Raw genomic sequence first — 15,561 nt, 5'->3', positions numbered from 1 at the left:
GATTTAACATGGGAGGAGACAGATACCGTGTCACTCCCGAGTCGGACTGCACAGCCATTCTCGGCGGTGCAGATGGACTCTTAAGAAGATACACCATCGTCTCTCGAGACGGACGGCTGCCGACGACGACGAGAGGTCTGGATGAGTACAGTTAGTTGGAGGATCTGAGAGGAATATCTGATCAAGACCCACCGAAGGGGGCTGATTAGTAAGTCAGTGGAAGGATTGGGTTTCTACCTGAAGTCACTGTAGGATGAGAAGAAGGGTCAGCAAGGACAGACTGGAACTCATCTGTCTAGCCACATCTAACACTCAGAATTGAGACCTGCAGAAGAAGCTTTGCAAGAGAGTTGCTCGTGTGTCTGGCCTAGAAGTTGGAAGAACGGAAGCCCGTGAAAGCTGAGCAGTGCCTGGGCCCACCCTGACCTTTTGAAAATAGTGGCTGTAACTAAACTGTCTTCCAAATCCTGTGCAGCTTTCTCTGGGAAACAGTTATAGCTTAGCTAAGTTAGCAGAGTTAAACCTCAGCAGTCCACCCCTTGTGATTCAGGCATCTAGACTGGCTCTGTAAATCATATATAACTTCCACAGGACTATCATAAATTAAAAACCACATGTTCCATTATCCTGGAAACATGGTTACCTTATTATCCAAAATTGCATAGAAGGTCACCTTATTTATCTTTAGGTGATACTGATTTATCTTCTAGTTTGAGTCACATTTCTCCTCTAATGTTCTTTATCTTTACTAACATAAAGTTAACTTCTGTTAATATAGTTTATGCTGTATAGTAGGAAAGTATGAGAGTGGAAAATTAAGAATCAGTTAATATACAAATACGTTCTTATGAAAATAAAAAAATCATAGCTATTACAATCTCAGTTCTATAACTGATAACACAAAGTTTTCATCTTTTGTGCACCTTATGTGGTTCTCTGATTTTAGAGCAGGAATCAGCAAACTTTTGACTAGGAGCTATTACTGCCATTGAGATGCAAAAGCAGCCATAAGAATATGGGGGTGAGGGGTGCTTAAGGTAAAAAATGAAATGAGCAAGGCTGTGTTTTATTAAAACTTTATAGGCAGTCAGCCAGGAGCCATAGTCCCCCTTTCCTGGCTTAAAGTATGAAGGGTATCTTGAAAGACCATATCCCAGCCCTGCCATCAGTTGGCACCTAGATGGTCTTTAAATTGAGCCTTAATAAAAGGCCATTCCACCATTGTTCTAGACTAACTGCTTCATTGGTGATGGGGAATATAGTATAGCTAGTGAGTTCCCTGAATACACACATACTGTGCCATATTGGTAAATAAAAGATGTTCCTGAAGGCCATGGATGATGGGTCTGACAGAACCCTTGCAGGCAACTAAGACTAATTCATACCTCAAAACCAATATCTATTCCAGTAAGAAGAAAGCACTGCCTTTTCCATGATGAAAGTGACCCAATAACCATCTGTCATCAGGTACCCTCATCAACTGGCAATAATGTGATATTGGGAGCTTAGTAATGTCACTGCTGTTGGTAGGTCAGATACACTGTACCAACTAGCAAAATCAGCCTTTAGAGTGGAAGTTGTGTTGCTGAGCCCATGTATAATTCCCCACCTAGCCAGATTGACCCCTTCATCATTCCATTGGGCAAGGACAGGAGTGTCTGGAGAAAGGCTGACTGACTTCCACAAAACAAGTGATAATGTCTTCTTGATTTTCAGGATTCTCATTCATGGTTTGCTTGTTTGGAGCAGTCTTTCCACATACCTTTGCCCTGACTTCTTTGTCAACAGCTTCGAGTTCTATTCTTTCCAAGCTCCTGGTCATTCCCAACCAGTTAAACCATTAGCCACTGCCCATGGGTCAGTATAGATCCATTCCTCTGGCTATCTCACCTGAGTGAAATAGTCAGCAGCCCTGAATGAAATTGTGCCCACTAATTGGATTCCTGTCAACACTTCTTCAGGGCCACCCAGAGTCAGCGGGTATGCAGCACTGTGGTCATCTACTTGAGATGGTGCCGCACGTTATGCAGAGCCATCCACACAGCAGACCTGAAATATTTTCTCTTGTCAACTGGTGATTTTTCAGTAAGCCACAGGCGTGGGTCAAGAGAGGAGATTCTGTAGCCCTCAGGCTGGTCATGGGTATCCAACCACTAGGTGGAACAGGTCCTTGAGGGTCTTACCCAGTCTGGTTTCATACGTACCAGTTCCATTCCCAATCTTCAGTCACTGCCACTACCAGTCATTCACCTATGTTTACATTACTAAGCAATGTTTCATTTCCTATAAATAAAATTATATCACATGTGTTTTGTGTGTCTTATTTTCCACATATGTTCATGGGTCCAATAACTTGATGTCCTACTGTAATTATCATTCTTAAATATAAAGCTCTTTTCATGGTGAAGCTTGGGATTCTCATAAGAAATTTTAAGAGAACTACAAGATAATATACAGTTGACCCTTGAAAAATGTGGGTTTTATGGTCACTGACCGCTCCCTTAGCCCCCAACTTCCAGTCAAAAATCGGGGTATAATTTGACTGCGGTCAGCCCTTCACCTTCACAGACTCAGCCATCACAGTTGGGAATGCAGTACTGCTTTCAATCCTTTGATGCAAAACCTGCAAATACAAAGGGCTGACTGTTTATTGAAAAAACTCTGCACATAAGTTGACCTAGTTCAGCCCATGTTCAGGAAAACTAAAGAGGGGAAAAACATCAAAGAGGGACAAAAGTTGGCCTATATCTTAGATTGTAAATACGCCATTTAGCACTGATAACATTTTCTACTAATTGCATGATATTAAAGCCTCATTTTATAGTAAGGCAATGTCCTTTGATATCAAGTAGAAAGTACAGTAGTCCCTCTATATTGCAGTTCACTTATCACGGTATCATGGGATTTTTTAAATTATTTAATTGCAGATTTTTCGCTATATCATGGGATTTTTGCGGTACTGTATACCTATGTTAAAGTTACGTAGGTTTAAGAGTGTGGAATATGTTTAAGAACATAAGTAGTGTTTATAAAAGTGGGAAAGGTTAATAAAGGACTGGAAACAGTTTATAAGTGTGTGGGAAGGGTTTATAAAGCCTTAAAATATATATAAATACTAAAATAAATGTAAGGTTCCTACTTCGCAGATTTTCACCTATCATGGGCGGGTCTAGAATGTAATACCCACAATAAGTGAGGGAATACTGTATCACTGTAAAAATATGTATATGTGGTAGTTTAATAATTAAATAAGAAAAAGTGAATGACTTAAGCTCTGAACTATCTACCCCTGAAAGAATGACATTTTATTACCCTTTTTGTTGTTGCTGTTATTTTTAGAAATACAAAATGAAACCGACTTACTGAGTCTTAGTGGGAAAACACTCTGTGTGACTGCAGGATCAGCTCCCTCTCTGACCGACAGTCCTGGTGCTCTTTTCTGTCAATATATCAACCTACAGCTCCTGAACGCAAACCCACAAGGTGCGTGCCTCCCCAAGCTGTGAACACCCTCAATTAGGTGAATTGTGTGTTGGGCAGTAAGGTTTCCTTTAATGTTCAACCTCTCTGATTTACATGGATTTTTCAGATTGCCTTTAATGTAGTAATTTAAGCATAGAATCCCACCCTGCTTTAGGGAGCATACAAAGGTTTATTTCTTCTGGTATATTTATGTAGAAACACCGTCATCCATCTGACATGATAAAGAAATGAGATAAACGGGTTAGGTAAAAGAGCTAAATGAAGCTAAAATGTTTAGATGCCAAAATATTTTAATTTAGCTTTTCTCTTGGAAATTTTTTAAATTATTATTTATTGATATTTTAGGGGTTGGGGGAGGAGAGACATCAATTTGTTGTTTCACTTTTTAAATTTTATTTTTAAATATTTTATTGTTATTCTATTACAGTTGTTCCAAATTTCCCCCTTTGCCCTCCTCCGCCCAGCCTGTCCCCCCGCTCCCATAGTCATTCCCTACCCTGTTGTTCATGTCCACGGGTCTTTCATACATATTCCCTTTACTATTCCCTTCCCCTTCTTTGCACCCTTATCCCCATACCCTATCCCCTCTGATCTCTTGTCAGTCTGTTCCATGTTTCCATGCCTCTATTTCTGTTATGCTCGTTAGTTTATTTTGTTCGTTAGGTTCCTCTTATAGGTGAGATCGTATGGTATTTGTCTTACTGCCTGGCTGATTTCACTTAGCATAATACTCTCCAGTTCCATCCATGCTGTCACAAAAACAGAACCTCTTCCTTTCTGCTTCATATTATTCCATTGTATAAATGTACCACAGTTTTTTGATCCACTTGTTTACTCATGAGCACTTACACTGTTTCCAGCACTTGGCTATTGCAAATAGGGCTGCTATGAAAATAGTGGTGCATAAGTTCTTTTGAATTGGTGTCTCGGGATTCTTAGGGTATATTCCCAGCAGTGGAATCACTGGTTCAAAAGGCAGTTCCATTTTTAGTTTTTTGAGGTAATTCCAAACTGTTTTCCATAGTGGCTCCACCAGTCTGCATTCCCACCAGCAGTGCACCAGGGTTCTCTTTTCTCCACTTCCTCACCAGCACTTGTTTGTTGATTTATTAAAGATAGTCATTTTGACAGGTGTGAGATGATATCTCATTGTGGTTTTAATTTGCATCTCTCTGATGGCTAGTGATGTTGAGCATTCTTTCATATGCCTATGGACCCTCCGTATATCCTCCTTGGAGATGTGTATTCAGATTCTTTGCCCATGTTTTAATTGGATTGTCTTCCTGGTGTTGAGTCATGTGAGTTCTTTATATATTTTGGACTTCAAACCCTTGTCCGAGGTATTATTGGCAAATATGTTCTCCGATATGGTCATTTCCCTTTTCATTTTGATCATGGTTTCTTTAGCTGAGCGGAAGATTTTTAATTAGATGTAGTCCCTTTTAGTTTTTTGGTTTTTTGTTTTTCTTTATTTCCCTTGTCCTTGGAGAGAGATATAGTGGCAAAAATACTACTTCGTGGGATATCTGACATTTTACTTACCATGTTTTCCTCTAGGATTTTTGTGATGTCATGACTTAATAATTAAGTCTTTATCCAATTTGAGTTGATTCTGGTGTATGGTGTAAGGTAGTGGTGTCTTTTTTTTTTTTTTTTAGCATGTACCAGTCCAGTTTTCCCAGCACCATTTATTGAAGAGACTATCTATAGTTTATTGTATGCTCGTTACCCCTTTGTCAAATATTAATTGACCATAGAGACATGGGTTTATTTCTGGGCTCCCTAGTCTGTTCCATTGATCTATGTGTTCTTATGCCAGTACCAGACTGTTTTGATTACAGTGGCCTTGTAGTGTAGTTTGATATCGGATATTGTGATCTCTCCAACTTGGTGATCCTTTCTCAAGATTGCTGAAGCTATTAAGAGTCTTTTTTTTGTTCCATATAAATTTTTGAAATATTCTACATCTGTAAAATATGTCATTGGTATGTTAGTAGGAGTTGTGTTGAATCTATAGATTGCTTTGGGTAGTATGGACAATTTAATGATGTTGATTCTTCCAATCCATTAACATGGTATATACTTCCATTTATTTGTATCTTTCTTAATTTCTTCAGTGTCCTGTAGTTTTCCGAGTATAGCTCTTTAACCTTGGTTAAGTTTATTCCTAGATAGTTATTATTCTTTTTGCTACAGTAAATGGGATTTTTTTTTTCCTAGTTTCTGTTTCTCATATTTTATTGTTGGTGTACAGAAATGCCCTCAATTTCTGAATATTGACTTTGTAACCCGCTATTTTGCCAAATTCACTTATTAGGTCAAGTAGTTTTTTGGTGGAAACTATAGCGTTTTCTATATACACTATCATGTCATCTACAAATGACATCTTTACTTCTTCCTTTCCAATTTGGATACCTTTTGTTTCTTTTGTCTGATTGCCTGACTAGAACTTCCAGAACTATGTTGAATAAGAGTGGTGAAAGCAGACATCCTTATCTTTTTCCTGATCTTAAGGGGAAAGCTTTTAGTTTTTGCCCATTGAGTATGATGTTGGCTGTAGGTTTCTCAAATATAGCCTTATTATGTTGAGGTATGTTCCCTCTACTCCCACTTTGCTGAGTGTTTTTATCATAAATGGGTGATGGATTTCATCATATGCTTTTTATCTTTTGATATGATCATGTGATTTTGTCTCATTTTTTTATCTAGTGTATTACATTTATTGATTTGTGAATATTGTACCACCTTTGCATCCCTGGGATGAATCCCACTTGATCATGGTGTGTGATCTTTTTAATGTATTGCTGGATCTGGATTGCCAATATTTTGTTGAGGACTTTTAGAATCTATGTTCATCAGAGATACTGGCCTGTAGTTGTATCTTTCTGTTGTGTCTTCGCCTGGTTTTGTAATTAGGATACTATTGGTTTTGTAAAAAGAGTTAAGAAGTCTCCCCTCTTCTTGAATTTTTTGGAATAGTTTGAGAAGGATAGGAGTTAGTTCTTCTTTAAATGTTTGCTAAAATTCACCTATGAAGTCATCTGGTCCAGGACTTTTGTATGTCAGGAGTTTTTTGATTACTGCTTCTATTTCACTAGTTGTTATCGGTCTATTCAGGCTTTCTGCTTCTTCTTGATTCAATTTTGGAAGATTGTATGTTTCTAGAAATTTGTCCATTTCACCCAGGTTGTCCAATTTCTTGACATACAGTTGTTCATAGTAATTTCTTACAATCCTTTGTATTCTTGTGTTATTTGTTGTAACTTCTCCTCTTCCGTTTCTGTTTTTATTTAGGTCCTCTCTTTTTTCTGATGAGTCTCATTAAAGGTTTGTCAATATTATCTTTTTAAAGAACCAGTTCCTGGTTTATTGATCTTTTGAAATGTTCTTTTAGTCTCAGTGTCATTTAATTCTGCTCTGATCTTGATTATTTCTTTACTTCTACTCTCTCTGAACTTTGTTTTTTGTTGTTACTTTAGTTCTTGTAGCTGTAGGTTTGGTTGTTTATTTGAAAGTTTTCTATCTTTAGGTAGGTCGGTATTGCTATGAACTTCCCTCTCAGGACTGCCTTAGCCGTGTCCCATAGGTTTTTGTCTGTTCATTTTCTTTTCTTTCCAGATATTTTTTTATTTCTTCCTTGATCTCATTGTTAACTCATTCATTACTTTAATGATCTGTTACTACTCCTCCATGCATGTGAATGTGTTTGAGTTTTTTCCTTGAGGTTGGTTGATAGTTTCAAGCCATTGTGATCTGAGAAGATGATTGATATGATTTCAGTTTTCGTAGTTCTACAGACGTCTTGGTTCCTGTTGTTTTACGTTTTTATGCAATCATTGCTTGCCTCTTATATGTGCTCTGTCCAAGGGTGTATCCTACAACCCTGATGTATAGGGATAATACCAACCAACTGAGCCTCCTGGTCAAGGGTTTTGGAAAATTTTTTGAAAACTGTTACTTATTTTTTCTATTATTTTGACATTCTCATTATACACATTTATTAGTGGAGCATTCAGGCTCTTCATTGGAATGTTTACTGAATATCATTTTCCCAAGCAGCAGAGCTTTTTATATTGGTTGATTTTTCTTTTTCTCTTTCTCCTTTTCCTTTATGAGATGTTTAAGACTATTTCTGCAAACTATATAGCTGTCCCACTCATGCTTTTGTACTCACTGCTGATTTTCCAAGCCAGCAGCAGTCACCACCTCCATTAGGGATCCAGTAACTAAGTAGTGTAAACTCTTGAGATTTAATCCAATTTTTTTTTTTCTACAGAGTGTTTAATAGGAACATTGGGCACTCTCCTGCTTGAAAACCCATTTGGACAGAATGGACTCACTTATGAGGGTCTTCTGTCTGAAGCAGCCAAGGTGTTTGGCCTCCGCAACAGGAAGTTAAAGCTGTTTCAGGATGAGACTCAAATGGACGGTGAGAAGATTGTAAAACATACTACATTTTTGTTTTATGTTTCTTTTGTTGAAAATAGATTTGATAACAGTAACCAATTATAGATTAAATGTGAGAGTACTATTATCTCTTTTTTTCCTCTTTCTCTAGAAATTTGCCATAATATAATGTTAAAAAGTAATATTTAATATTTAAGTAATACCTTTTGCTTTTGAAATAATCTAAAAACTATATTAGTATGTTATTAAGAATATAGGATGAGGCAAAAGTAGGTTTACAGTTATGAATACACGAAACAGTTTATTTTCTTATTTATTAATTACTGTACTGTTTTCCATGCGAACTGTAACCCTACTTTTGCCCTGTACATGCTTTAACAGCATGAAGGAAACTTAAAATTGACATTGTACTTCCTCCTTTACAGCTTATAAAGCAAGCTTGCATACATTTTCTCAATGAGTTGCATAAGAATGAAGAGCTAGGTCATCAGTCAACATATTTATCGGCAGCCGTCCGTCTTGAGAGACAATGGTGTAGCTTCTTAAGAGTCTATCTGCACCGCCGAGAATGGCTGTGCAGTCCAACTCGGGAGTGACACGGTATCTGTCTCCTCCCGTGTTAAATCTACATCTTGCGATGACGCTGGAGTGTCCTCTCCAGTGAAGCTGAAGCTACAGAGCCTGGGCAGGGTGATATGGAGGGTCTGCTGTTGCCCATGCCCGTCCGTCTCGAGAGACGATGGTGTAGCTTCTTAAAAGTCTATCTGCACCGCCGAGAATGGCTGTGCAGTCCGACTCGGGAGTGACACGGTATCTGTCTCCTCCCGTGTTGAATCGACATCTTGCGATGACGCTGGAGTGTCATCTGCTCAATAATTCAGAAAACAGAGAGTCAGGATGATGGCTTGCACAATGCACAGGCTAGTGTATTCAAGGACATGTTTTCTTTCTTTCTCACACCTCCCTTTACATCATCCACTTCTCTGATACAGTTTCTCTGGTTGTGCTGACAATTTTCTGTTGACATCTTAGCCCTCCCAAGTTCTGGTCTGTAACCCCTTACACATTGGACATTATTTCCCCTAAAAACATCCAGTGGGAACTGGTTTTGTTTTGTTTGTTTAATAGCCATCCTTGTCATCCCAACTGAAAACCTCTTACCATTCCATCCTTTAATTTATACAGACTATAGCCTGTGATTTATTGGACTTTCTGAGTCAGGATTTGTGTTATGTCTTCTAGCACTGGTGGAAAACTGCCAGACATTATCTTTTCCTATTATCTTTGATTTTTCTGCAGATTGAATATGATATGCCCAGGTTTAGATTTTTTTGGTATAAAGCATTCTTCGTTTCTGTTGCAGTGTTTTGATTTCTGAAATTTCCTTTTAATTCTTTCTTAGTCTCTTATCTCTTTGCTTACATTGCCCATCTGATCTTGCATGTTGTCCACTCTATTCATTAGAGTCCTAGCATGTTAATTCTATTTATTTTAAATTCCCAGTGGCAAAATCTCTGCCATGTTAGAGTCTGGTTCTGTTGCTTGCTTTGTCTCTTCCTACTGTTTTTTCATTGGTAGTGGTGGTGTTAGGTTTCTTTTGTGGTTTTTTTGTTTGTTTGTTTTTTGTTGATAACTCGGCATGAAGTATTGGGGACATAGAACTGGGGTAAATAGGACCTTTGCTGTTCTTTTAGCTATAATCCAGTTAATCATACAGAAGATCATATAATGTCTTGGGAAGATATTGAGAGAGGGTGAGTGGACGGTCTTCTATAGTTTTATCTTTAGGTCTCAGTCTCTGACCTTCACTGATGTTTCTCAGCTTTTATTTATCTTTTTTTTTACATGTGAAAGGAGGGCTATAGGGGCTAGAGTTGGGTATTTTCCTCCCCCGGGGTCAATTAGGCTCTGTTTAAAAACGTAAAAATTCAAAAATGATTACTGCCTAGGAAAGTCTTCTGCTATTTTGCAGGGATTCTTTTCTGAAAATCTTAAACCTTTTTCCCCCTCGTTTTCTTCATTAATGACACTTTTGTGTTCAGTTGATTCTTTATAATACACTCCTCTGATTTTCTTCTGACATCCCTTTGTGTATTTTCTAGGTATTTTCTTAGTGTTAACCATGGGGGTTACAACTAACATTCTAATTTATAACCTACTTTGAATTGATACCAATTTTACTTTAATAGCTTATGAAAATCCTGCTCCTTTTCAGCTCTGCCCCCATTTTTATATTCTTATCAGAATATACATGAATATAAATATAATTTTAATTGTGTTTTATATACCAGTATTTATCTTTTAAATCATGTAGAACACAGAATGCAGAGCTACAAACCAACAATGCAATAACTGTACAACTGTGAGTCACTTTTTAGCATCCTTACATTTCTACTCTAAAGACTTTATCATTTTGGGCAGCAATTTTGTAGTAGAGAACTCTCTCAGGTTTTCTTTGTAGGGAATGTTTTAATTACTCTTTTAATTTTGAAGAATAGTTTTGCCAGATAGAGATTTCTGTTTTCTGATTTCAGCAATTTAAATATATTATCCCACTGCTTTTTGGATTCCATGGTTTCTAATTAGAAATTGGCTGTTAATCTTACTGAGTATTCCTGTTATGTCGCTTCTTTTTTGCTGCTTTTAAATTTTGCTTATTTTTTCAACTGTTCTTTCTTTCTTCTTCTGAAACTCCCATAATGCGTATGTTGGTCCATTTGACCAGATGATTTCAAATGTCCTATTTTCAAGATCACTGATTCTTCTGCCTTTTCAAATATTCCGTTTAGCCTGTCTAGTGAATTTATTTCAGTTGTACTTCTTAACTCCAGAATCTCTGTTTAGTTTCTTTTTATAATTTCTCTTTATTGATATTCTCAAATTATTGATACATTTTCTTGGATTTCTTTAATTCTTTGTAGTTTCTATTGGCCTTTCTATTGGTTTGTGGTTTTCCACTTAAGAGAGTTGCTCTGGAGTGTTTGTATGTTCAAGCATTTATACTTGCTAAAGGACAGATACTGTCAATTTTTTTTTTTTTTTTTTCTGAATGAACCATAACTTTCCTGTTTCTTTGTGTGCCTTGGGATATTTTTGTTGTTAAGAACTGGACATTTAAATACTATTCTCTGGTAACTCTGGATATCATTTTTCCCCCTCCCCAGGATTTGCTGTTTCTGATTTTTGAAAGCTGTAGTCATTATTTTGTTTTATGACTTCGACAAACTTTTTTTTATTTTAACCAAGACTGTATGCCTTGTGTGTAGTCACTGAAGTCTGTTCCTTTAGCTTGTATTCAGCTACTGTTTGACAGATATTTTCTTGACTTCCATGAGCTAAAAGCTTTAAAACAAAATACCCATGTCTCAGTTTTTGGCTAATGTTGGGGCACTCATCCATCACAGCCAGTCTGTTTACAACCCTGTATCAGCCTTCACTTTTTGTTTTTGCTGAGGCTGAAAAACAGCCAGATTTAGCCAGAAAATCCTTTCATTTTTCAGAATTGAAAGCTTTGGCTCTTCCTGCATCTTTTCTGTATATATATCCTGGCCAAGGCATATATGTGGCTTTCTAAAATTACCCAGGCTACATGGGCAATATTTAATGCCCCAATTGTCCAAATAAATGGTCTCCTACTTTTCCTCCTAGTCCTTAAGCAGTCTTTGTATGTTTCAATCATAATTTTTTGTTCCACATAGCTGTGGGCTTCTTTGTTTGCCTTACAATGTTTTTAAGCAATACCTATGGCAGAGGTGCCTCACACACCCTAGGCTCGGTTGGAAGTTGCTCTGTCCAGCAGAGGCTTCGTGACCACGGCGGAACAAACTTTTACCCAGGACATTTCATTATGTCTGGGGGAAGGAAGGTGGCTGCCTTTCTAGTGGAGAACAGCAATTAGACCTTCTTCATGCCTTTTATTGAGGAGGATACACAAGAGAGATACAAGATTCGTGAATCATCAATAGTTTGGTGGCGTTAGGATTACAGTTAACAATAATAGATTACATGTACGAGTACAGAGGGTACAGTGACCAGTCTGTTGTCAGGGTCTATCAATTATCTTGATGCCACACTGGCATTAGGTGCAAGGTTTCATACATTCCTTGCTAGAGATTGTTTATGTTATATTATAGATAAAACAGAGCAAGTTCTAAAGCATAATAAGCATTTTTCAAATCCAATTCCCACAGAAACCCTCTGAGCGGTTTACGGTTATGTCCCACGCGCAGCCTTATGTTGAAACTTAAAGACAAGTACAGCCAGAATGCCAGCGGCAGTCATGCTCAGGCCGGAGCCACAATTCCCTAAACCACAAGGAGCGGTTCCCTACAAATACTTACCACTTTCTGCCCTGAGTTAGTTCCAAGTTAGGCAAAACAGAGGGAAGCACCTTATGTAAGTTCTTCAGATAGCCTCCAGACAGGTTAGAATAAACACCGTGATTTTTCTCTGTTCCTCCTAGAAATAGGTGCCAGGGTCCCACTCTGGGAATATGGGCTGCTGCCAAGCTAAGTGGGAGCTTGACACACATGCTGGTATCTCATGACTCCTTTTCACTGTTTTTTTCCTCTGAAAATTGTCTTTGATAAAATATTAATATTTTTATAAATTAGAAGGATAACAAAATGCTTACAGTTTTAAAAATTCACTGATGTCTTCTTGATTCTTCCACTAGATTCCAAATATCATCTCTAGATCCTGGAGTTATCTATTAAGGAAGCAGCTTCAGGGTATTTTTACATTGAGGATTTTTGTTAGGACAAGAGCTATTTTTAGAGAAAGTTGATCCTTTCATTTGAATTTAGATCTGCCTAACTGGAAAATGCCCTAAAGTAGGCAAAAAACTTTTTAAATTTTTCGTTTTGAGTTTTTATATATTTATTGTTAATCAATAGCATTTGTGTTTTACTTTCTATACTCAAACTTTGTATCTTTGGTCATATTGGCTCCTATATTCTTTGACATGACCCCTTCATTTTTTGAAAAGTTATTGTTTTCTGACATTGTAAGATGTCCTAGACTTACCATGTACTCTTATTTCCCCACATATGGAAATAGCTGTCCTTGGTTGTGTTGTAGGAAGTTACTATTTAGAAACCACAAATCTGGGCTACTGGCTTGATTTTTACTCCATTCATTTCTATAGATATAGGAAATAACCTGTGCGGTGGTATGGAGGCAGGATGTATGGGGACATTTTGAGCAATGCCCAGAGTTAGTGAGGTTGAGGGCACAGTCCTTCATAACTTAAACTAAGAATTGAACCCCAACTGTAGGAAGTTAGGGTTCAACTGCAAACTCGGAGGGGTTCACACAAGGCCACTGTCCCTTCTGACATGAACTGCAAGTTCAGAGGGTTTCCCAAAACTACTCTCAGGATTGATAATTTACTAGCAGGTTTCACAGAACTACATTTATTATAGGAAAAGGATAAAACCTTGAATCAAGCAAAGAGATAGATGTGCAGGGCCAAATATAGGAGGCATCCAAACACAGAGCTTCAGTTGTCCTCTCCCCAAGAAGTCACGGACAGTGTTGCCTCCTCCCAGCCCCAGTGCATGTCAGTATGTATAGTTTATTACCACCCAGAGAAGCTCACCTGAGCCTTGGTGTGCAAGGCTGGTATCGAGGCTTTATTACATTGGCATGATTGATTCATTGCCCACATGTTGAGCTTACTCTTGCCCTGAATCATATGGTTGGTCTTTCTGGTGTGGCCACCTCCACGTTAAGTTGTCTCTTTAGCATAAATTATGAGGTGTGATCAAGGGCCTACCATGAATAACAGCAACACACAGGACTGTCACTAAGAAGTTATATGGATTTAGAGGTTTCCTAGGAGCTGGGGACAAAGGTCAGACCTCTCTTCAGGTGAGGCCAAATTTATTGCTACTTAGGTGGTTAACTTATAAAATATGCAGAATAGGTAGAAAACTTATTTATTTTTCTTCTTTTCCAGAAATTACAGAAAAAATCCCCATGAAAACTTTAAACACGAAGACTGTGTATGTTTCTCTGTTTCCCGCATCAGCTGACTTCTAACATTCTGTTATCAATGAGGTTGAGTTAACCTTTCCCTGGCATGTCTCTGTCCCTACACACATATGCATATATATATAAATAAAGTATACATATATTGAATACATTTCTTTCAGGTACATGTATATTGTGCTACTTTTGGTCTAAATTAGAAGTGGGATTGATTCATCAGGTGGCTTGAGACCTCACAGTAATATTCATACTTAACTTTAAACAGTAATATTCATACTTAACTATACAGTTGTGTTGGGAGAAGGTTACAATGTTACCTCAGCACTAGAGTTTATTTCTATATTTGAGTTCTTAAGTATAGAAAGTAGAAGTGATTAAGTGGCATAATATATGTCATTCTATGGTCTTTCAAAGCTTGTTGAAAGAATGGGTAACTACTTGCACTTACCTGGCTAATTTCATGGAATATTTTGTTTCATTAAAACAAAAAAATATAAGCTTTCTCTCAGATGATGTGTTAGAAGTAACTTATTCTCCCATAGTTTAATGAATCTTGAAACTTACTATCTTCAAAGAACACAAAAACTTAAGTGACTTCTGTATTAAAACAGTGGACTGGACATCTGATTTTACTTCTTCCCAAAATCCTGTGTCACAGAAGCAGCAACCAAGACAAAATTAGATGTGCAAGATTTATTGGGGGAAACATCCCTTAAGGAAAAAGGGGAAAGGGAGGAAGCATAGGTAGAGGGAACCTTCATACTACAATTTAAGTCTGGCACCTGTGAAAAGTTAAAAGGAAAGAAGGAAAATTGATTAGAAAAAGCCAAGACTGCCATGCAACTCTCAGAAAATCTTGATCAGGCCACTCAAAAGTCCCAGGCAAGGATCCAAAAGAAAGATAAAAGTCCAGAGTTTGATAGAAATGACTTGTCTTTGTATCCCTGCATTGCTTACTCTGTGGCTTAGAGCAGCCCAGGGTGGGCATGCTTTCAGCACAGATCTCTCAGTGGATCTGAAAGTGTAGTAGCTGGAAGCTGTCAACCTCTATGCTCCTTACATCAGATTTCTCATGAAGGGAGATATGAATTGTGAGTCTCTGGCTGCTATAGTAACTATTCAAACCCAAATCCATGAATTTGGGAGAAACAAAACAGAAAATAAGTGTTGGCAACAATGTAGAGAAATTGTAACTTTGTACACTGTTGGTGGGAATAAAAAATTTGTTGGTGGGAATGGAAAATGTTGCTTTCACTGTGGAAAACAATATGGAGGTTCTTCAAAAAATTCAAAATAGAGCTGCCATATGATCCAGCCATCCCACTTGGGCATATTTTCCAAAGGACTGAAAGCAGGCTTTTGAAGAGATATTTGCACACTCAGATTCCTCCCAGTATCATTCATAACATCTAAGAGGTGGAGCAAATGTGTAATATACATACATCTGAATAGTATCAGTTGCTTATTGAAATCACAAAAAAGACAAATGCTGTATGATTCGACCTATATGAAGTACCTATAGAAGTCAAACTCATTGAAACAAAACAGTGGTGGTTGCAAGGAGCTGCAGGTGGAGAAAAATGGGAGGCGAGGTATTAAAATGGAATATTTTGTGAGAGAAGAAAGTTTTAGAAGTCATTTGCACAAAACTAAATAGAGTTAACACTACTAAACTGTATC

The 15,561-nt window shown here is 37.6% G+C and overlaps 1 protein-coding gene across 4 annotated transcripts in view; it reads left to right on the top strand.

Moving 5' to 3' along the window:
• IARS1 (isoleucyl-tRNA synthetase 1) overlaps positions 1–15,138 on the top strand; it is a 120,178-nt gene extending 105,040 nt beyond the window's left edge. For 2 of the 4 annotated variants that reach the window (XM_090273932.1, XM_090273931.1), the window contains 3 exons: positions 3,340–3,483; positions 7,760–7,912; positions 13,850–15,138. In XM_090273932.1, coding sequence (XP_090130058.1) covers positions 3,340–3,483; positions 7,760–7,912; positions 13,850–13,932 — 380 coding nt within the window. In that variant the 3' untranslated portion in view covers positions 13,933–15,138. The remainder of the gene's footprint in view (positions 1–3,339; positions 3,484–7,759; positions 7,913–13,849) is intronic. The other 2 variants (XM_090273929.1, XM_090273930.1) reach the window with 1 other exon arrangement.
• The last annotated feature ends 423 nt before the right edge of the window (positions 15,139–15,561 follow it).

Source organism: Furipterus horrens, unplaced genomic scaffold (genome assembly GCF_987537825.1).
Source record: "Furipterus horrens unplaced genomic scaffold, mFurHor1.1.pri manual_scaffold_4, whole genome shotgun sequence".
Taxonomy (NCBI): domain Eukaryota; kingdom Metazoa; phylum Chordata; class Mammalia; order Chiroptera; family Furipteridae; genus Furipterus; species Furipterus horrens.
This window is presented reverse-complemented; position numbering and strand designations above follow the sequence as displayed.